Source organism: Heloderma suspectum, chromosome 2, assembly GCF_057233095.1.
Source record: "Heloderma suspectum isolate Gila_16-S chromosome 2, 16-S_ref, whole genome shotgun sequence".
Lineage (NCBI taxonomy): Eukaryota > Metazoa > Chordata > Lepidosauria > Squamata > Helodermatidae > Heloderma > Heloderma suspectum.
Genome location: NC_139459.1, coordinates 339,008,212 through 339,031,985, shown reverse-complemented (window position 1 = coordinate 339,031,985; position 23,774 = coordinate 339,008,212). Strand labels below are relative to the sequence as shown.

General features: G+C 44.8%; 1 protein-coding gene across 1 annotated transcript; it reads right to left on the bottom strand.

Moving 5' to 3' along the window:
- Positions 1-10,919: 10,919 nt before the first annotated feature.
- Positions 10,920-21,829, bottom strand: LOC146355129 (uncharacterized). Its single transcript, XM_084829844.1, has 4 exons — positions 21,779-21,829; positions 21,508-21,634; positions 18,389-18,592; positions 10,920-14,608 (listed from the first exon to the last, which is right to left on the bottom strand). The coding sequence occupies exons 1-4, from the start codon at positions 21,827-21,829 to the stop codon at positions 10,920-10,922; spliced, it is 4,071 nt and encodes a 1,356-aa protein (XP_084685970.1).
- Between the last annotated feature and the right edge of the window lie 1,945 nt (positions 21,830-23,774).

The following is a 23,774-nucleotide window of genomic DNA, read 5'->3' as shown; positions in this document are numbered from 1 at the left end:
CTAGGCTGGCAAACCTGAGCAGGAGAGAAACAAACCAGAAGTAGGGAAAACAAGCCATGGTTTGTTTGCTCATCTGTAAAACAATTCATGACTAAAGCAACAAACCTTATATCTGAATGCAACCAATGACATCTGGAGAAGAAAGTGGTGCATTGACTACTTTCTGGCTAACATGCTCCATTTCCATTACAATCTCAGAATTCAAATAAATATCCTCCAGATGTTTTGGACTGCAACTCCCAGCATTCCTGACCATTGACTAGGCTGGCTTGGGCTGATGGGAGGGACTTAAAACTTGAAAATATCTGGAGGGCACCAAGTTGGAGAAGGCTGTCAAATATTTGTTGTTGTTGTTCCGTCGTTCAGTCGTGTCCGACTCTTCGTGACCCCATGGACCATAGCACGCCAGGCCTTCCTGTCCTGCGCTCTCTCCCGGAGCGTGCTCAAGTTCATATTCATTGCATCCGTGATGCTATCTAGCCATCTCATCCTCTGCTGTCCCCTTCTCCTTTTGCCTTCAGTCTTTCCCAGCATCAGGGTCTTTTCCAGGGAGTTTTCTCTTCGCATTAGGTGGCCAAAATATTGGAGCTTCAGCTTCAGTATCTGTCCTTCCAATAAGCACTCAGGGTTGATTTCCTTTAGGATGGACTGATTTGACCTCCTTGCAGTCCAGGGGACGTGTAAGAGTCTTCTCCAGCACCACAGTTGGAAAGTATCAATTCTTCGGCGCTCAGCCTTCCTTATAGTCCAGCTCTCACAGCCATACATTACTACTGGGAAAACCATAGCTTTGATTAGACGGACCTTTGTCGGCAAGGTGATGTCTCTGCTTCTTACTATGCTGTCTAGGTTTGCCATAGCTTTCCTCCCAAGGAGCAAGCGTCTTTTAATTTCATGGCTACAGTCACCGTCTGCGGTGATCTTGGAGCCCAAGAAAGTAAAATCTGTCCCTGCTTCCATTTCTTCCCCTTCTATATGCCAGGAAGTGATAGGGCCAGATGCCATGATCTTAGTTTTTTTAATGTTGAGTTTCAAACCAGCTTCTGCACTCTCCTCTTTCACCCTCAACAAGAGGCTCTTTAGATCCTCTTCGCTTTCTGCCATTAGGGTGGTATCGTCTGCATATCGGAGGTTGTTGATAATTCTCCCAGCAATCTTAATTCCGACCTCTGATTCATCCAACCCGGCATTTCTCATGATGTACTCTGCATATAAGTTAAATAAGCAGGGTGACAATATGCAGCCTTGTCGTACTCCTTTCCCAATTTTGAACCAATCGGTTGTTCCGTGTCTGGTTCTTACTGTTGCTTCTTGACCCTCGTACAGGTTTCTCAGGAGACAGGTAAGGTGGTCTGGTACTCCCATCTCTTTCAGAATTTGCCAGAGTTTGTTGTGATCCACACAATCAAAGGCTTTAGCGTAGTCAATGAAGCAGAAATAGGCGTTTTTCTGGAATTCTCTTGCTTTCTCCATGATGCAGCGAATGTTGGCGATTTGATCTCTAGTTCCTCTGCCTCTTCGAAACCCCGCTTGTACTTCCGGTAGTTCTTGGTTCGCATACTGTTGAAGCCTGGTTTGTAGGATTTTGAGCATCACCTTGCTGGCATGTGAAATGAGCGCAATTGTGCGGTAGTTTGAACACTCTTTGGCGTTGCCCTTCTTTGGAACTGGAATGTAAACTGACCTTTTCCAGTCTTGTGGCCACTGTTGAGTGTTCCAGATTTGTTGGCATATTGAATGCAGCACTTTAACAGCATCATCTTTTAGGATTTTAAATAGCTCAGCTGGAATACTGTCATCTCCGCTAGCTTTGTTGTTAGTAATGCTTCCTAAGGCCCACTTGACTTCACTCTCTAGGATGTCCGGCTTTAGTTCAGTGACCGCACTATCATGGCTATCAGGGACATTCAGATCTTTCCTGTATAGTTCTTCTGTGTATTTGTGCCACCTCTTCTTAATCTCATCTGCTTCTGTTAGGTCCCTGCCTTCTTTGTCCTTTATCATGCCCGTCTTTGCACAAAACGTTCCCTTGAGATCTCCGATTTTCTTGAAGAGATCTCTAGTCTTTCCCATTCTGTTGTTTTCCTCGATTTCTTTGCATTGTTCATTTAAGAAGGCCTTCTTGTCTCTCCTTGCTATTCTCTGGAACTCTGCATTCAGTTGGGTATATCTTCCCCTTTCTCCCTTGCTTTTCGCTTCCCTTCTTTCGTGAGCTACTTGTAAAGCCTCATCGGACAGCCACTTTGCTTTCTTGCATTTCTTTTTCTTTGGGATGGATTGAGTTGCTGGCTCCTGAACAATGTTACGGACCTCCGTCCATAGTTCCTCAGGCACTTTGTCTATCAGGCCTAATCCCTGAAATCTATTCCTCACCTCCTCTGTATATTCAGAAGGGATATGATTTAGGTCATACCTGAACAGTTTAGTGGTTTTCCCGACGTTCTTCAATTTAAGCCGAAATTTTGCAAGAAGCAGCTCATGATCTGAGCCATAGTCAGCTCCAGGTCTTGTTTTTACTGACTGTATGGAGCTTCTCCATCTTTGGCTGCAAAGGACATAATCAATCTGATTTCGATATTGACCATCTGGTGATGTCCATGTGTAGAGTCATCTCTTGTGCTGTTGGAAAAGAGTGTTTGCTATGATCAGCATGTTCTCTTGGCAAAACTCTATTAGCTTTTGTCCTGCTTCGTTTTGTACACCAAGGCCATGCCTGCCTGTTATCCCGGTGATTTCTTGACTTCCTACTTTAGCATTCCAATCCCCTATGATGAAGAGGACATCTTTTTTGGGTGTTAGTTCTAGAAGGTGTTGTAGGTCTTCATAGATCCGATCAACCTCAGCTTCTTTGGCATCAGTGGTTGGGGCATAGACTTGAATTACTGTGATCTTGAATGGTTTGCCTTGGATTCATACTGAGATCATTCTATCATTTTTAAGATTGTACCCCAGTACTGCTTTTCCCACCCTTTTGTTGACTATGAGTGCTACTCCATTTCTTCTAAGGGATTCTTGCCCACAATAGTAGATATGATGGTCACCTGAATTAAATTCGCCCATGTCTGTCCATTTTAGTTCGCTGATTCCCAAGATGTCGATGTTCAATCTTGCCATCTCATGTTTGACCACCTCCAGCTTACCTTGATTCATTGATCTGACATTCCAGGTTCCTAAACAATATTGTTCTTTACAGCATCGGATTTTCTTTTCACCACCAGACACATCCACAGCTGAGTGTCCTTTCGGCTTTGGCCCAGCCGCTTCACTCTTTCTGGCGCTACTTGGAAATACCCTCTGCTCTTCCCCAGTAGCATATTGGACACCTTCCGACCTGAGGGGCTCATCTTCCGGCGTCATATCTTTTAGCCTTGTGATACGTTCCATGGGGTTTTCTTGGCAAGAATACTGGAGTGGGTTGCCATTTCCTTCTCCAGTGGACCACATTTTGTCAGAACTCTCTGCCATGACCTGTCCGTCTTGGGTGGCCCTGCACGGCATAGCTTATGGCTTCACTGAGTTACGCAAGCCCCTTCGCCACAACAAGGCAGTGATCCATGAAGGGGTGTCAAATATATTGCTACTCAGTTTCAGAGCTAATTTAAGAAACAAGGATTACACCACTATGTCCCAATGAGGAAGGAGAGTGGGAAAAAATTACTTGTTGAGTTTGTTGTGCTTGTCAACTAATGACACAACTAGAAGTTGCGAACAGCTGGCTAGAGGATACTGGGAATTGTAGTCCAGCATCCTTACCCATCCACCCTGCAAGCAAACAAGCAGAATCCCTCTTACCGCTGTTTTGCAGTGCAGTCTACAAATGTAAACAAACTACTTTCCCTCTAACGGTCATTGGGAAATGTGGATTGAGGGAAGACCAGTGAACACTGGGAGGTGGAGTCCATCTGTTTTTCCCTCCCCAGACACAAGGAGAAATGTACCAACTCCTTTCCCTTTCCTCTATCAGCTTCAAAATTCTTGACTGCAAAATGGTGTGTGTGTGTGGGGGGGGAAGATTGGCTGCTTGACCTTCATCCATTCACCCCTACTGCCAAGCCCCGTGGTGAAAGAACTAATTTGTTGGAAATGTTTCCATATGGAGGCTCCTGGGTCCCAGCAGGGGTTTGGCTCTGAGGGCCAAATCTCAGGAGCTTCTATTATTTCTCCATTAACTGCCCTATTGGAAACAAGGACCATTCTGCATCTGTCTACCACCTGGGTTAAGTACTCTCTCTTAATAAGAATGACTATGAATTAGGTTACAAGGAAGAGCCCAGATCCTCAGACCTGCTGGAGACCCAAGGAAAGTCAATAGAGGATGTACAGATTACTTAAATAACAAAAGAAACTGTCTGAAAGAAATCTCAGCAACACAGTCACAATCAGGAAGAGCAAAAGGAACCTTTTTTTCCCTCTTGATTGCCCTGCTGTCTACATAAAAGAAAGCAGGTTCACAACAACAAAAAGAGCAATTAGTTCAGAAAGCAGCTCCTTGCTAATCACAAGGAAGAGTCTTGTGGCACCTTTTGCAACCAGTTCATCCTGCCTAGAAGGCTGAAGGCTTTGGGTTTGTTTTGGTATCAGAATTGAGGGCACAGTCCTATGCCTGTTTAGACTGAAAAGCCCTACCACTTTGTTTAATTAACCCAGGATTTGCCATTACTTTTGAACTGCCTCAGTGACTTTATCTGCAGCCATTAACTGGTGAAGATGTTTATTTCCATGCCATAAAAGTCTCGTGATACATTCCATGGGGTTTTCTTGGCAAGAATACTGGAGTGGGTTGCCATTTCCTTCTCCAGTGGACCACATTTTGTCAGAACTCTCCGCCATGACCTGTCCGTCTTGGGTGGCCCTGCATGGCGTAGCTTATGGACCATGGGGTCACGAAGAGTCGGACACGACTTAATGACTGAACAACAACTAAAAGTCTCACCTGTTGATTTCCACAGAGCAAGTCACACAGGGGCAGGCTCCAGTTTTTTGAAGGCCCTTGGGAAAGACACACTCAGTGCCCCCAGCCCTCCCTCAGTGAATCTATGTACACCATCGTCACTAGCTCCCCATCATTTTTTCCATCACTCCTACCACTTGCTTGCTTAACAGGCAGAGAACCAGTGTGAGCAAGTAGGCAGGGCCATCTCCTCCTTCTCACCACCACCACCACCACCACCACCACCACCACCACTGTCTGGGCCAGAAGGAGAGGCAGGGGAACAAGCAGATTGCAATGGTGAAGAGGAGGAGCAGCTCCAGGAGGATCTTGTCAGTGGGCCCCTGCTAGGATGTGGGCCCTTGGCAGATGCCCAGCCATGCCGACCTTTGACGCCAGCCATGAAGCCACCGTTTGATATTGGAACTTGCTAAGATGGGGCTTCTCCTCCCTCTGAAATGTTGGAAGGTATGGGATACTGCTCTTCAGAAGGGCTCATTATACCCAAACAGAAAAACTCCCCCTGCTATGGAAATAGAACTGGTAGAATGGTTTTCTGCACTGGTACCTAGAGGAGTCCATCAGAGGAATTACTGATTAGTACAAAGCAGTATGATTACAACTGCTCATATAACAGTGTCCTTAATATATAGGAAATTCAGCTTAAATTTCATTTGGACTAGGGGAAACTTAGAAATGCAGGCCTCTCTGAGCGAATGCAGAAAATACAATACTATGCTGTGTTTGACTCTGGAAGTAAAATGGCTACATTCTTCTAGGGTACATGCCTCCTGGTGCCTTGTTGTGATCATTGCCAATAGTATACATATACATATACATACACACACCAAGTGATGATATCTATACTAGAGCAATGCATTAAACACGTGCAGCCTGATTCCAAACACATTTACTCAGAACTAAGTCTTAAGAAATTCAGTGGAGGTTACTCTCATGTAAACGTGCAGAGGATGCAGGCTCAATGAATTGATGTATAATTTACCCTTGCTCAGGATGGGCAGTGCTAAAGGTGACTGTTGATGTATTACCTAATCAGATGGACATAATGCACCATGGCTGGTAGGGCTGGTCCTGCCATTATGCAGAGTGAGGCAACTGCCTCAGGCAGCAGATGCTGTGGGTGAGGGAGGGTACATCTTCTATATAAACTCATTCTCCAAGTGCAGATGCTTATGTTGCCAAAATGGCATCAGCCACACACAAGAGGAGGTGTCAGCAGACTCAGGGGAACCCCAAGGTTTGTAGTACAAATTTAGAAAAAAAGGAGGCACCCCCACCCCCCAGGAAGACTGAACATGTTCCCTGGGTACAGATTGCTGACTACTGAAAGGAATCTTAAGGTCTTCCTCAGGGGCTCTGTTCAAGCACCCTCACCAAATGAAATGAGGCGAAGAGCCATGAGGAAGAAGGCCTTTTTTGTACTGGCGCCCCATTTACTGATCAGCATTCTCAGAGAGGTTTGCCTCTTTGTGGCCCTTTCAGTGCCAGGTGAAGACCTTTTTGTTCACCCAGGCCTTTTAAAGAACATGTTTCCTAGTCTGGGCCCCTCAGTTTTAAAAATTGGTGTTTTAATTTTTAGCTTTAAAAAGCTCTCGTTTGATACTGCATTTTAATGTTGTTTGCAAACTTTGCAAGCAGCCCGGAGAACGTGTGTTATGGGATGGCTCTATCAATATAGTAAATAAATATGAAAGGAGGGGGGGAGAGAATGGAGTATCATGAAAGAAAGCATGAACAGGAGAAATCTACACAGCGATATTTTTCTGCAGGATTCTTGGCTACCCTATGGCTTTAATCCAATGGTGTCCTTCCACTAGTGAAACAGAAATCGCTGGCAGAAGGGATTTCTCCTCCCCTCTGCACCCCCCCCCATCTGCTCCAGGGTGTTAGCAGTCTCTCCAGAGGAGATTTGGGCACATGCTGAGGGCTGCGGGAGCAGGTGGGGAGGGGGGGAGGACAGGGAAGTCCACTTGCTCTACACTGGATTTAAGCATATAATTTACTAATTAAATATATAAATATCTAAACTAATTAAATCTGCAATGCCAAGCATACTTACCCAGAAGGAAGTTCCATTTTACTCAATGGAATTCACTTCTAGGGAAGTATTTTGGATTAGTCTGGAGACATCTCTTGACCTGGCACATGGAAGTCCCCACCCACCACTTACGAACATCTAACTGACAGTGTTCTCTGTACCTCAGAATATTGCAATCTGCTTTTCAAACTCTATGTGACGCAGACAGATTCTTCATTCAATACATTTCTATACCGCCCAATAGCCAAAGCTCTCTAGGAGGTTCACAATACAATATACTATAAAAGTTTAACACACAATTTCAACCATGTTTCTTGTTCTCTGAAGCAAAGTACAGCTTTCTTAAATCAAGAATTTCATCCAATCTTAGGGAAGATTTTTTTTTTAAGTGTCTTAACCATCTGATTTAATGTTGCATTGCTTTTTTGGATGGCAGAGTGGCTAGATAGCATCACCGATGCAATGAATATGAACTTGAGCACACTCCGGGAGAGAGCGGAGAACAGGAAAGCCTGGCGTGCTATGGTCCGTGGGGTCACGAAGAGTCGGACACGACTTAACGACTGAACAACAACAATATATCAAAAAAGGGCTGGGAATTGCTTATAATATTGCTAACCATACTGTCAGAGGTGACACAGAACTCGAGCAACGTACATGTTCCCAGACTAACATGGGAGCATCTGGAGAGGCAGAACCAGCCACCATTTTACCTGAATGTGTAAAGGGAGTCTAAGCATTCAATGACTGGCTGAAAACTTGCACTGGCAGCCATTGTTGCAAACTACAGAAGAGCCAAGCTCACACCCAGACAGAAGTGTGTTGGCCATGCTTGCTGGGGATGACGGGTGTTGTAGCCCAGCATATCTAGAGGGCTCCAGTGCAATGTCATGTTTGCTCAGCTGGAAAGGGTTTGGCCTACAGTTGGGAGGGACGAATACATGAGGATGTTGTCTGCTATGGATTATTCATAAAAGGAGTAACCCTTTAATTTTTATGGAGAGGAGGAGAATCAGGTAGCCAGCTTGTGTTCCCTGCAAGAGGAAAAAAGGCAGGATATAAATGTAATAAAGTTTATGGGTGGGGGGAGAAGAGAATTTTTCATCGGTTTCTGAAGGACTGCGTCCTTGTGTATGTCCATAATTTTTTATCATTATCAGAGGCCCACAGGGTTTTTTCTGTAGCAGCACTCTGATTGTTGAACTCCCTCCCTAGGGAGGTTAGATTCACCCCTTCTTTATTATGTTTCAGATGGGCAGTCAAAAGTACTTCGTTCTGTCATGGCTTTGTTAATATCATTCTTGATTTTTAGTATTGAATTCTTTTCTCCTGTTTTATTTACTTTTGAGGTAATGCTTTATTTTGTTGTTTTGCTTTATCTGAAATTCTATACCAACTTGAGTGCCCAGAAAGCAGAGGGGGCAATTCATAAATACATTAAATAAATAATTCTGTTTTGTACCCAAGTACTACAAACTTAAAAACCCGAGTTCAGTTATTAGAATTATTCAAAATTATAACCATAGCCAATTTCTGCTAGTGATGAAAAATCAACGTTGGGAAAAATATAAAATATACTTTATGAAGACTTGTACCTTCCTTTTATTCTGCTGCCTTGGTTGTACACTCTGTGGCCAAAATATTTCCCGCCAGCCTAAATTCCTAAAAATGCATCCTTCGTTTTGATAGGCTGTATTCCTCTGACTATCAAGGCCATTAGAAGAAAGGAAGAGAAAGGTCTTATTATAATGTCCACCCTGTGAACATTCTAGGGAGTTTAGCTACCCATTGTCACACACACAAAAGTCATGTAATACAGACCAATGATATGAGCCCATATAATATTTGCGTGGGGCAGAAGCAAGAGAGAAACTTGGATTTAAGCACTGGTTTGTAATTGATTTTTATTACATAAATGGATTAGCAATACATATAGAAATTATGTTTACCACAAACTATTTATTAGAAGGCAAAAAACTCTTTATGACAATGGGAAAATATCTATTTTTATGGAAACTGACACAACAGGAAGGGGAGGGGGATAAAATTCGGCCAATCCAAAAAAGTTCTGATCAAGACTGCAGCCCAGGGGAATTGGAATAAATTTTACATCAAATACGATTGATTAATAATAGCTTTAATGGCTTTTGTTTGTACCATAGCTGTTGCTCAACCCCAAAAGACACAAGCTCTTTAAGAGAACATGGGGGTGGGAGGAATGAAGGCGATGAAACTCGACTAGTAAAACAAGCCTTTCCCAAAGTTGGATTTGAAGATTATTAAAACCATATATTCCATACACTTTAGTATCGACAAGGGCAGACATTCATAGCTAAGTAGGTTGAGCTTGCAGTGGAAAATGTGTATCGGTTTCAAAATAAAAGCCGACAGCTTATGGATGAACATTTGCCCAAAGAAAGAACCTCAGTTCCCTCCCACAACTAAAAGGAAAGTTGCATTATGGGCTTGGGCTCAGATGTTATGGCTCAAAAAAGGAGGAATTATAAGCATCCTTCATTTTAGCATTCCATTGCTCTTAGGACTATCATCAGTGTATCTGGAGGATGGTCAGTTCATAGGCACATGGCTAGCAAAAGCTCTTGGGGCCAAAGTATAACAAGCACTCATACATGCAAAAGTTGGGGGCTTCTGTAAATTATGTCCTTGCACTGTGTGCTTCAGAGCTTGCAATCAATGTTGGCTCCAATTTTGGTGGGGCTGTGCATGCATTCTGGGTTTCAGTCAGAACCAGCCAGAACCCTAAAGGAGATATCCAAGGTGCTGAACCAATTTTGGAGATATAGCTCCTTTAGCGTTCTGGCTGGTTCTGACTGAAACTCACAACCTCACCAAAATCGGCACCACCAGCTTCCACTGTTGCTAATACTGTCCACCTATTGCCCTTCAGAAGAGAAAACGCATCCCACAGAGGCAATTATGTGAAAACTAAAAGCGATGAAATATGGTTTATTTGGGACTGGATCACCCAGAGTTTTCCTTTTTTCTTCAGGCAGCTGCCAGAGCTGCCAGTTTTGACTATAGCAGCGGGGGGGGGGGGGGCAGCACCAGAGGAGGAAGGTTTAACCGCCAGCCTTCTTCCCAGGCCATCCTCAGCTTCGGAGAGGGTTGTTTGCAGATTCCTCCCCACCACCCTGCCCCGCTGACTTACTTCAGAGATAGTGCATCTTCCACCTGTAGATACAAAGGTGGATGGAGAAGGGGATCATATAAAGAAAGGTTGTTGTTTTTAAACTTCATTGGATAAAGTGAGTTTCAAAAACTGGAAACCAATTGACAGCCTGGCCAGACCGATATATCATATACAGGCAAAAGGAGGAGGCAGACTGGATCATAATAAAGAACTGAAAGATACTTTCCATACTTTGAGGGGCAAGGAGTGAGGATCAATATACCCCTTCCAGGAGACCCACCAAACCAGTCTGACATTTTTGTACATAATCTAAGGGGATGAAAGCACACAGAGAAGGGGAGATACAGTCACTGTTCACCCCACCCCACCCAGAATTTAGAAGGGCAGTATTCTGACCATCTTGCCAAGGTGCTTGGCCCCCATTTGCTTGCCACTGTTGTTCCTTCCCCACCAAGGGGTTGGGGAAGAGGACATTTATGGTGATCCAACCTGGATTCCTGGTGCTGTTGGGAGAGACACAACAGGAGGAAGCAACCAGCACAGTTCTGACCCAGCCTGTGTGACAAGGATTTGATTGGGAGCAAGACAAGGGGATGAGCCATTGTACAGGGTCAAGGAGGGCTCTGGCTGGTCTGTAAGCCCCCCTGCTCCTAATGCTCCACTTGTGTAGAAGAGAGTCAAGTTAGAGAGTCTAGTGCATGCCTGTGCCATTACCAGTCTCAGCTTATTAGGGTGGTGGGGTGTGCTCTGATGCTTCTCTGTTGCACCAAGCACATGCACTAGGGATCCTTGCACATGCTTATCTCACCAGAAGAAGGTTCCTCATTTGGATGGGCTAATTCAACAGCTTCCGAATCATGTTTGTACCTCCTGTGCAGCTTGAGCAAGTTCTTGTGCTCAAACATTCGCCCACAGTCTGAGCATAGGTAAGGCTCCTTTTTGCTATGGATCCCCAAATGGATGGCAAGGCTATGGCTGAACCAGAAACTTTTCCCACACTGCAGGCATGGATGGGGTCTCTCTCGGTTGTGGGTTCTCTTGTGCCTGCTGAGATTAGAACTCACATTGCAGCGGAACTCACACTCCGAGCATTTGAATGGCTTTTCTCCTGTGTGGATTCGCATGTGAACATTAAGAGATTGCACACCACAGAAGCTTTTCTCACACTGAGTGCATGGAAAGGGTCTGTTCCCCATATGACTTTTCTTGTGAATCGAAAGATTTCTTTGGCTGATGAAGGATTTCTTACACTGATCGCACCAATACTTAGCCTGTGTTTTTTCTGATCGATGCCGACTAGCAACAACCTTTTCCTTAGGAGAATGTGTTGTATGTGTTTCAACGCAGCCTTTTCCCTCCCCGCAATTCTGAGGAACAGGTTGTCCTGCTGTTCCCGACGGTGTTGGTTGCGTTTGTGGTTGCTGACCAACAAATGCCATCCCCAAGTTCTGCAGAGCTGTGTTTTGGAGTTCATTTGAGACGTGAATTCTTCCACATCCCTGCAGAGTGTTACTTTCAGGCGTCAGCAGCAAAGTGTGGGGCTTCCCTTTCTCACCAGTGCCAAGAGCCCCACGTTTTTCTGTCTTGTAATTCTGAAAGTTGGAGGTCCCTTTCAGTTCCCTCCCCAGTGCTTCCTGTGGCTCCCTTTGCTGTTCAACACAGGCTGAGCTCCCTTGCATAGCACCATCAGTAGCCTCCATTTTGGATTCTCTGGAAAACATTCTCTGTGATGGCGAACCGAGGCAGGGGCTTCCTGGCTTACAACTCTTTGGGGGACTTCTAAACAACTTGGAGGAAACTGTTGCGCGTGGGTCCCTTTGGGGACGAACAGAAGCTTTTACCTTCCTGCAGGCCTTGGAATTCTGCGATTTCTTTTTCAGTGTCATCTCTGGTCCCTCCTGCTGACAGAAGCAAGATTTGGCCCGCTTACCAGCCAGCTGCATCTCTCTTTTAGATTTTCTTCTGGACTTGGCCTGTGATCTCAACTTCCAAATGACACAGGTGTTTTCCTTCTTGTGACTCTGGAGACGGATCTTTCTGGAACACTTTGTTGGCTGAATCTGCTCATTGATGCACTGCTTACCTTGCCCATAATGTGGAAAAACATCATCTTTTCTTCTTAGTTTCCTCTCTGGTTTCACTCTCTGGCTGACAGAGACTTCTGCTCCCCTGTGTTTCAGCCGGGCATTTCCTTTGGATTTTCTGGTTGGGTCTACTTTAACTTTAATATGCATTTCTCCCTGCTCAGAACCCTCAGGAACACCCATCTCAGATCCTTCTCCTAATACCACCAGAGGCTCTACTATTTTCTCCATGATGTCCTGTAAAACATTATTATTGGCTGCTGGCTGAGGCTCGACCTTTACAAGTGGATCCCCCTGATCCTTCTCCTCAGATGAGATGCCATTTATGGAACTGGAAAACACATGGTTTACCTCAGCCACAATGGACCGATCATGGCATTTTTCTTTCAGGTGGGTTTTCTCATGTTTGTGCAAATGCCACATCTGAATGAAACCTTTTCCACACATAGCACACTTGAAGGGCCTTTTCCTCAAATGGATCCTTTGATGGTTTACCTCAGCCACAATAGGCCATTTACGGCATTTTTCTTTCACGTGGGTTCCCTCATGCCTCTTCAAATGCCACATCTCAATGAAACCTTTTCCACATGCAGCGCATTTGAAGGGCTTTTGTCCTGTATGGATCTTTTGATGCCTGGTGAAGGAATAGTTATCATCAAAACTTTTCCCACATTTAAGGCATAAACATGATCGCTTTCTTTTGTGGGAGGAGGGGTATTTTTTTGTGGTCATTTTTTTGTCAGAGCCCGAGCATTTAGGAAGCTTTTTTCTCACATGGCTTTTCTGGTGGGAAGTAAGAAGATCCTTCCGAAAGAAGTCTTTCCCACACTCCAGACATTGATAAGGCTTCTTTCCCCTCCTGTGGATTTTCCCATGATTGACAAATGAGCTCTTCGTTCTCATGCACTTCCCACAATACTGACATTTAAAGAGCTTGCTCTCTGTGTTTATTTTCCGTTGCCTGCCAAGGCATGAGTTGCGAGTGATGGTGCATGCACGGATTAGTCCTGTGCGGATTGTTTCAGGTGCAGTGAGGTGACTCCTCATCCTCAATCTTCTGACATTCTTGATACGCTTAAAGGGCTTTTGTCTTGTGTGGGTCTCCTGGTGTCGGATGAGATGGTGTTTTCGAATGAAGCCATCTGCACATTCATCACATTTATAAGGTCTCTCTCCTGTGTGGAGTTTCTCATGATCGGCAAGTATACTACTTGTACTCAAGAATTTCTCACAATATTGGCATTTATAGAGCTTTCCTGCTGTCCAGCTTTTTCGCTGTTGAGTAAGGCGAAAGTTGTGAGTCACGATTTTCCTACCAGTTTGACCTTTAGAAGAATGTTCCGCCTTGCGGATTCTGGAATTGGAAGGGGAACTCTTTGCACTCGATCTTTTCATCCTCTTAGGAGGTTTGCAGGCTGCCTGCCTCTTGTGAGTTGTCTCATGTGCCAGCAAACCATGTTTATGATGGTAGCTTTTCTTACATTGGGAACATTTATAGGGCCTCTCTTCCCTGTGGATTCTCTCATGATCAATGAGCAAACACTTGGACCGCATACATTTCCCACAGAACTGGCATTTGTAGAGACTTACATCGATTCCCTGGTATCTGGTGGCCCTGGTGTCCAGTAACATAGTTCTCTCACAGACAGGGGCTCTAGAAGCATTCTTTTTAACAAGAACTTCTGGCAAATGTTCCACTCTTGCTTCCTTCTTACCCTTAGGATGTTTATTGGATGGTGGCCTCGTGTGGATTTTTTGGTGTCTGGTAAGATGTTCCTTTCGAATGAAGCTTTTCCCGCACTCAGGGCATTTATGGGGCCGCTCTGTGGTGTGGCTCCTTTGATGGTGTAGAAGGTGGTCCTTCACCTTAAAAGACTTCTTACACTCAAGGCATTGATAGAGCCCCTTTCCTGGATGGACTGTTTGATGCTTCAAACCCCTGCCAGGATGTTTATAACCCCGCTCTCTTGCATGACTTCTCTGATGGCTAGCGAGGGCTTTTGAGGCTGTGAACCTTTCTCCACAGGAAGAGCATTTATAGGCCCTCTCTCTAGAGTGTATTCTCTGGTGATTGGAAAGGGATAATTTTGACTTGAAGGCCTGGCCACAGTCAGGGCAAGGGTTCTGATGCTCCTGTCCTGCAGCCTTGTCTTTGGTTGTGCTCTCACTGGCATCGCCAACTTCTGTCAAGTTGCTCTTTATCTTTCCCAGCTGGCTTCGTGGAGGTTTCTTCAATTGAGGCCCAATCTTACAGACTTCTCTTGGCTTCAGACTGTAGGATCCATTCCCTCTAGAACTGTCCAATAGGTTTCTGTGAAGTATTGTCAGCCTGTGGCCTCCATGCTGAGGTTTCCGTTCTTCACTTTCACTCTCCTGTTCATCATCTACAGGTAAAAAAGGGGAGGAAAATATTCAAATGCAGGTTGTTATCAGAGCAGCAAAAGAAAGGGGGAAGGAACTCAACAAAAGAGGGGAGAAGAGGGGTAAAGAAAGGTGGTAAACAAACCATAAGAAGAGCCCTGGTGGATCAAGCCAGAAGTCCATTTCTTCTAGCATGCTGTTTCCACAGTGGTCAACCAAATTCCTCTGGTAAGCCCACACTCAGGATATGTAGGCAATAGCCCTCTCCTGACGTTGCTCCCTGGCAACTAGTATTCAGAGGTATGCTGCCTCTGAATGAGAGAATTCACTTACCATTACGCCTAACAAGGCATTGATAGACCTATCCCCCATCAATTTGTCTAACCGTTTTTTAAATGTACAAAGAATAAACACATTCCAAAACATGAACCTATTAAACCAGAAACGGAGTTAAGAAAAACAAATAAATTAATACTGTACAGGATCCTTTTTTACGTAAGTCAACAGTTACATTTTTTTATTATGTGATACATATAATACCATATATATAATACCGTATATATAACTATTACTTTACGTTACTCTTTTCCCAGGCCCTCCCTGAATGATTGTGCTGCCGAGTCTGCTTGTTAATTATGATATTATGAGGATTTGGTTTCAATGTTTTTACAAATGTTTTACTTTATTTTAATGTATTCTTTTTGTAAACCACTTAGAGATATTTTTAAAATATGGTAAGCACTATATAAATTTATTTATTAAATAAATATATAATAAATGATTGTGTACAGTGTTCATTCATTTGTTGTTCCTTAACTCTGTTTCTGGTTTAACCCTATTTTAAAGCCATTTAAACCATGATGAATGATAAATTATTTAGGGTGGTTAAAACAAAACAGGGTTGTGAAGAGCTCCAAAAGGATCTCTCCAAACTGAGAGAATGGGCATCTAAATGTCAAATGTGGCTCAATGTAAGCAAGTGTAAAGTGATGCACGTTGGGGCAAAGCATCCCAACTTCAAGTATAACCTGATAGGATCTGAGCTAGCAGTGACTGACCAAGAAAGAGATCTTGGGGTTGTTGTGGACAGCTCAATGAAGATGTCAACCCAGTGTGAAGCCGCTGTAAAAAAAGGCAAACTCCATGTTAGGCATAATTAGAAAAGGGATTGAGAATAAAACTGTCACCATCATACAGCCCCTATACAAATCTATGGTGCGACCACACTTGGAATACTGTGTACAGTTCTGGTCACCACACCTAAAAAAGATATTGTAGAGCTGGAAAAGGTGCAGAAAAGGGCAACTAAAATATTCAAGGAAATGGAGCATCTCCCCTATGAGAGAAGGGTATAACCGCTGGGCTTGTTTAGCTTGGTAAAAAGAAGATTAAAGGAGACACGATAGAGGTGTACAAAATTATGCATGATGGGGAGAATGTGGATAGGGAGACATTTTTCTCCTTCTCTCAAAATGCTAGAACCCAGGGTCATCCCATGAGGCTGATTGGTGCAAGATTCAGGACAGATAAAAGGACTTCTTCACACAGCGCAGAGTTAAACTGTGGAATTCGCTACCACAGGAAGTAGTGATGGCCACCAGTTTGGATGGCTTTAAAAGGGGGTTAGACAAATTCCTAGAGGTAAAGGCTATCAATGGCTACTAGTCTTAATGGCTATGTGCTACCTCCAGTACCAGAGACAGTGAGCACACCAGTTGCTGGGGAACATGGGTGAGAGGATGCTGTGGCATTCATGCCCTGCTTGTGGGTCCCTGGTCGACATCTGGTTGGCCACTGTGTGAACAGAGTGCTCGACTGGATGGACCCTTGGTCTGGTCCAGCATGGCTCTTCTTATGTTGTTATGTTCTAATGGCCATCTTCATATCTTGTCACAGCAAATTCCATAAAGTAATGATGCATTATGTGAAGAATTACTTCCTTTGGTCTGTCCTGGATCTTTTGCCAATCAGTTTCACTGGTTAACCCCTGAGGGGGAAAGAGAGAAACTTCTCTATCGGTTTTCTCTACACCATTCACAATTTTATAAACCTCTGTCACGTCTGCCCACTTATAGTGCAATTCTATGCACGTCTACTCAGAAAGAAGCCCCACCAAAATCAGTGGGCTTGCTCCTACGAAGGTGTTACAGGATTGCAGCCTTAGTCATCTAAAGTTTTAAAAGCCCCAAACGCTTTAGCTTATGCTCGTAGGGAATGTGCTGCAATCCCCTGGTAATTTTGGTTGCTCTTTTCTTCTGCATCTTTTTCCAGTTCTACAATACCCTTTCTTTGAAAGGAAGCAACTAAAACTCGTATACGCTATTCCAAATGTGGCCACACTATACAGATTTGTATAAATCTGTGTGTTCATTCAAAATGAACTATGCAGGAGAGTGAAACATGGGCAGACATGTAAAACTTTTGTGAGGAAAAGTATGAGGAATTCGATTCAGAGTCTGGCATGCTATTGTCAAAAAAAATCCTTCTCGGCATTTATTTAATGGTAATGAAGCGACATGAAGCAGGAATCTTCCTGGTTAAACCTAGGCTCAACAGCACCGCATAGGCTTGTGAGGGGAGTTCTCATTTCCTAGTGGAGGACGCACTTGCCGGGTAACAAGCTTCATGAAACTTTCCTGACAAGCACCTTTTGGCCTAGCCAGCACATTCTTTTAAAACAGACCCAGTCCATTTCAGTAAAACATAACAGCAGCCAACAAAATAGCTGATCAATTATAATTTTTTCAAAAATATCAGAAATTAAGTATCACTAAAAGTTTGGGCAAATGAAAGGCATTTTAAGTCGATACCTAAACACAGTAACACAATTGCCTGATGAACATGCCTGGGGGGGATTTTCCAGGGCTTGTGGGCTTCTCACTGGGACATCTGGTTGGCCACTCTGAGAACAGAATGTTGGACTGGAAAGGCCTTTGGTCTGATTCAGCAGGGTTCTTATGTTCTGATGAGTCTGGCTGCCGGGAGAGAAGAGGCCCTCTGTTCATGGTACCCACTTGCCTCTCACCTCTGAATGTTGGGAGAATGTAGAGCAGAGCCTCAACAGGAGACCTTAACGCAGGGGCAGGTTGCTACACATCTCTCGGTACTACCGCCATCGGATGCATGTTTCGGGGGGGGGGGGGGGGCTCAAGAGACAGCCTTCATGGTGGCTGCTCCCAGGTTTTGGAACTCCCTGCCGAAGGAGGTTAAGTTGGCTCCCTCTCTCCTTCCACCAGCAGGCAAGGACTTTTTTTTATTTAAGCAGGCCTTTGGCATGTAAGCTGGTCTGCTGGGTTGGGTACCATTTTTATTTTTTACTGTTGTGTTCTTAATTGTTTTTCATGTATTCATTTTATGATTGTTTTAACAAAGCTTTTATTGTACAATTCAGGTTTTATTGTTGTCAGGTGCCCTGAAAGCCATTTCTTTGGTAAAAAGGCAGGGCATAAATCAAATAGATAGACAGACAGACAGACATGACATGACAGGCACCCATCCCACTAGGAAGTGAAAGGCTACATTGGAAGTATCTGCAATTATGAAGCATTACACTGACATTGTACCAAGAAGGACAACACAGGCTGATGCACCGACCTTCCCCCTTGCGACACATTAACTTTTCCCTTTCCATTGTGCAGTGGAATCAGGATGCCACCATACTGAATAGGACCAGATGCTGCATGGAACTACCTTGCTAGCTGAATGTCGCTCATGTGCATTCTTGGAATGGTGTGTATGATGGAACTTAAGGGCTACCTCTGCTGAAGCCTTTTGAACCAAGACCTTTTGCAGACTACTCTGACCTGAGTTTGCAGAGTCCGAACTGGGGTAGGTCATGGGACTTCGGTACCGATCCCACCATGTCCCCCCCTTTGGCAATCGCTTCAGTGTTGGCTTAACTGGGCCTTCATCTGCACTTTCATCAGAGCTCTGGAGATCTGGGACCCAGGCCTCTTCCCCTCGATCCAGGCGGGTGAGCAGCTCAGCAGTGTGACTAGGGAACCCTCCTACAGAGGATAGAAAGAGACATTTACAGATTAAAAGAATATATGAGACGGAGCTGGTCTAGCATAGTGGCTAAGAGACTGAGGGCGCAATCCTATGGGGATGGCTGTTAGCCTCCAAACTTGGAGGCTTACGGCCATCCAAAGCAAAACAGGAGGTGCAGGTACCTGCTCTGTGTTTTCGACCATCTAGCTGAGGCACTGGAGAGGGGGAGGGAAGACGACTGGGGAAGCCTGGAGATAAGCCGTCCCCTCCCCTCCCCACCCACTGGCACGCCCTCTTTCCCTTCCCTTTGAGGTAGCCTTTGTGACCTCAGAGAGGCAGCTGGCACGCTTCTCTCCACTGGCTCTGAGGCGGGTGGGGAACTCGGACTCCTGGGTCTGAGGTCGGAATGCTGTCTCTGGCCTTGGATCCAGGAATCTGAGCTATCCTATGGCCCCCTAGATTCTGTCTAGAGGGCCACAGGATTGCTCTCTGAGCTAAAGAACTGGAAAGTCCTTGATTCAAAACTCACCTCTGCCATGAGCTTACTAGATGGCCTTAGGCAAGCCACTCTCTCTTAACCTCAGTACTCCCTCCATCTGCAATATGGGAAATAATACTAACCTACCTTACAGGGTTATTGTAAGGATTACAACTAAATAATGCATGTGAAGCACTTTGAACACTTGAAAGCACTATACAAAAGTATTATTACTACTACTACTAATGTATAGAAGTCACGTACTATAAATGATATGAATACTTCACCTACAGAAAATGCACACATCCATTCCACTGTAACATAGCAAACAACGCAGGAAAGGTCTTTAGAGCATTTTGAAGTAAGAATTGGCCTTGATTGTGCCATGTTTGGCTTACAGTTGTTGCCAAACATTGCACCTGCCACAGAAAAGTGAGAACATGAGATTGTTCTAAAACAGTTTCTAGCGCTCATGATGCTAAATGAACACTTTCAGAAGAATACTTCGGATCAGTGGGCATCATCACATGAATAGTATCACATGAAGTTATATCAGTAACTTTACCTTGGAAGATGTGACAGCAGGGAGACAAATAGAAAGGAAACTCTGGCTGGGGCTTTCAGATACAGATGGTGTTGTAGATGCTAGATGAAGTCCAGGGAAAAGGAGGAGGATGTTTACTGGGATTTGAAGGGCACTGGACAGGAAAGACTGAGGAGGATTTTTGTCTCATGTTTCCTAGAACTAGAACAGGTGTGGAAAACTTGTGGCCTTCCAGATATTTTGGCCTACAGCTCCCATCATCCCTTACCAGTACCGCCAATGGTGAGGGATGATGGGAGTTGTAGACCAAAATACCTGCAGGGCCACATGCTGCCTACCCCTGGACAAGAGAGTACTGATTGCAGCCGTATTCTGAAGCAGGAAGAAAGCCTGCAGACGTGTGTGTGTGCGTGTGCGCGCCTCTCTCTGTGGCACTGCGTGTTTCTGGTGGCTAGGAAGGAAGCTGCCTTACTTCAAAGCCAGACCACTGGTCCATCCAGCTCAGTACTGCCTACTCCACACCAACTGGAATCAGCTCTCCAGGATTTCAGACAGGGGTCTTTCTCAGCCTCACCTGGAGATGCCAGGGCTTGCACTGGGACCTTCTGCATGCTAAGCAAGGGCTCTAGGACTGAATGGCTGCTCTTCCCCCTAAAGACATGGGCAGGGATGGCGGACAGTCCCATTATGCTCCCTGATATTTGAGAGGGAAGCCAGTGGCTGCCACCGTTTGATCCCCAGGAAGCCAAAGAGTGGGCAGATTTCATTGGCCATATATTTCTGTCTTGTTTCTGTCCTTAACCAGTGTTTGGCATCAGTAATGGACTGGATGAGGGAGAACAAATTGAAACTTAATCCAGACAAGACAGAGATGCTCCTGGTCAGTCAAAATGCAGATCAGGGAATAGGGATTCAGCCTGTGTTGGACGGGGTTGCACTCCTGCATTGAGCAGGGGGTTGGACTCGATGGCCTTGTAGGCCCCTTCCAACCCTAGTATTCTATGGTTCCCCCTGAACACTCAGGTTCGCAGTTTGTGGGTGCTCCTGGATTCAGCCCTAAGCCTGGATGCTCAGGTTTCAGCAGTGGGCAGGAGTGCTTTTGCGCAGTTAAGACTAGTGCGCCAACTGTGCCCATTCCTGGAGATGTCTGATCCAGCCACGGTCACACATGCCTTAGTTACATCCCGTTTGGATTACTGCAACGTGCTCTACATGGGCTGCTTATGAAGAGTGTTCAGAAACTGAAGTTGGTCCAAAGAGCTGCTGCCAGACTGTTGACTGGGGCTGGCTACAGAGAGCATACAACTCCCTTGTTAAAACAGCTTCACTGGCTTCCAGTCTGTTTCCGGGCACAATTCAGAGTGCTGGCTATGACTTATAAAGCCCTATACAGCTCCAGTCCAGGTTATCTGAAAGACCATATCCTCCCTTATGAACCTGCCCATGTCCTCAGATCCTTTGGGGAGGCCCTTCTCTCAGTCCCACCTCTGTCACAGGCACGTTTGGTGGGAACCCGGGAGAGGGCCTTCTCAGTGGCTGCCCCACGGCTGTGGAACGCCCTTCCCAGGGAGGCTAGGATGGCTCCCTACTTGATGTGTTTCCGGAGGCAGGCTAAAACATTCTTGTTCCAGCAGGCCTTTGGGACATAGTTGGAACCTGGAGGTAAGCTGCTAAAATGCTGTTTTAAAATGCTGTTTTATTGTTTGTAATATAATTTTAATTGTATTGTTGTTTAATTATATTTTAACTTTTGTATATTTTCATGTTTTAATTGTATATGTTTTAATGTTTGTAAGCTGCCTTGTGTCCCAGCACTGGGAAAAAGGCGGGGTATAATAATAATAAGTGAGGTGGGTACATACCAGAAAGAATAATAATAATAATTATTATTATTGTTAAGGAATCCATACCAAGCGAGGCCATGGTCCCGTAGTTCTCCTGCATGACGTTCCTGTATAACGCTCTTTGACGACGACCCACAAATGAACACGGCCCTTCATTTGAATACACAGTCACCTCCACAAAGGCTTCTGGAACCTAGAAAAACAACAACAAAGAAGAACAAGTCTCTTATTTGGAATCTGCAATGCTAGACACTAATAGATGTTTGAGGAGAGACAGTGAAGTGTAATTGTTGCAGTGTTGGTCTAGAACCAGGGAAACAGGGGTTCAAATCCTCACCCGGCCATGAAGTTCACCTTTGGACACAGGGCTGGCGTCAAGGGTAGGCATGGTCAGGCACCTGCTAAGGGCCCACACCCCAGCAGGGGCCCACTGACAAGAACCCCCTGCAGTTGTTCCCTCTCAGGGAGGCTGAGGGGAAGGAGGGGCAGACGATGAATCCTTTTTTACTGCTTTATCTCCTGGTGATCATCCTATATAGGATGGGGAAAGCATACCACCATGATTTAAACATGACATAGTGGTAAAGGGGCGTCAAGGGATACTGCTAGGATAGGGCTAGGTAACCTGGTGCCCTCCAGAACTGCTCTAGAATATTGGGTAATAGGCATCACACACGATATTGTGTAATTGCACACAATAACCTCAGAGCCGTGAGCGATTATGCCATTAATTCAAATTTCTCATGTACCCCAAACTCAATCTATGACCTTAGATCAGGGGCGCAGGACCTCTTTCAGACCGGTGGCTGAATTCAATTTCAGAGAAGCTTTCAGGAGACACATTCCAGTGGTGGGCAGAACTGCAGGCAAAATGGGCGGAGGCAAAAACGCCAGCATAGTTGAGCTTAAAGCTCTTAGCCTCAGTAACTAAGCCTTTAGAGAGGCATTTTAACCTTTTAGAATGGAGGAAAAATGTGCAAGAGCAGGAGTGGCATACTAAGTACTTCATCCGTGCCTTCCCCTATGGGGGGGGGGGTGTCATTTGGCCCTCCACCCAGATGTAGTTCTCCACCCCTGCTCTATAAATTTCATAAATATACCAAATAGTACAATTCAATATGCTAGGTTATAAATTATGCATTTTATATCCTCAAAGCAGGTTAAACTAAGTAAAAGTTAAGAAAGCCCTAAGTGGCTTGGGGCCAGGTTACCTGAAGGATTGTCTCCCCCCATATGTACCTGCCCAGATCCTAAGATCATCCTCAGCAGTCCTTCTCTAGGAGCCCCTGCCAAAGAAAGTGAGGTGGGTACGTACCAGAAAGAGGGCCTTTTCTGCTGTGGCATCCCAGTTGTGCAATGAGCTTCCCAGAGAGGCTTGCCTCGCACTTACATTGTACTCTTTCCAGTGCCAGGTGAAGAGCTTTTTATTTCCCCAGGCATTTTAGTCTTTTAGTTCTGTTATTTTAAAACTGTCACTGTATTTTATATCTTTGCATTGCTGCTAAGCCTTATCTTGTTTTTTACTTACTTTTATTTAATACTGTAGTTTTAAACTACAGTATAAAGAGAGCTTTGGCTATTGGGCAGTATAGAAATGCAATAAATAAATAAGAAAGCATTGTATATATATTTCAATTTTTCCAAAATTATCCTTTTTCCCCCTGAAAAAAACAGGAAGGAAAACTGTCTCCCACAGACCCTTGGCTTCAAATTTTCCAGAAATTGTACATCTCTGCTCAGGCCCCCCTCCCCTCTGCAATATTAGGGAAGGGACCACAGGGTCAGTGGTAGATCACATGCTTTGCATGCAGACAGAAGGTCCCAGGATCAATTCCTGGCATCTCCAGTTTCAAGGATCAGGTAGCAGGTGATGGGAAGAACCCTTCTCCGCCTGATTCCTTGGAGAGCCGCTCTCAGCCAGAACAGATTTCTTTATTTGTTAATTTCTTTATTTATTACCTGCTTTTCAAAGGAAATCCCTCCCCGCGGCACCACCTCAACAGACAAATATGGAAATAGTACTAGCCTAACTTACAAGGCTATTGAAAAGTATGAATAAGCCTTGATGCAAATGCTGAACATATAATTCAACTTTATTAGTTTTTAATATTTTCCTTTGTTTACGAAACACATACTTTCTCCTAACGTGGACGGGTTAGCAATGGCTACTGACAATAATAACTGAATGGAACCCTTTATGTTCAGCGGCAGTGTAACTGTGAATACTCAAATAGAGATTAAACAGGAGAAAACTGTTGCCTCCAAGGCCTGCTTGGGGGTTTCCCAGAGGCATCTGACAAGCCACTGCTGGAAACAGTATGCAGGGCAGGTTG

Bases quoted from the DNA above. Each gene is read 5' to 3' on its own strand.
- LOC146355129 (XM_084829844.1), bottom strand. From the start codon at position 21,829: ATGCCTACCCTTGACGCCAGCCCTGTGTCCAAAGGTGAACTTCATGGC. The intron at 18,593-21,507 runs GTATGGATTCCT...TATCCTCTGTAG, and splicing joins CGGGACCATGGCCTCGCTTG to GAGGGTTCCCTAGTCACACT. The intron at 14,609-18,388 runs GTCAGAGTAGTC...TTTTACCTGTAG, and splicing joins TTCGGACTCTGCAAACTCAG to ATGATGAACAGGAGAGTGAA.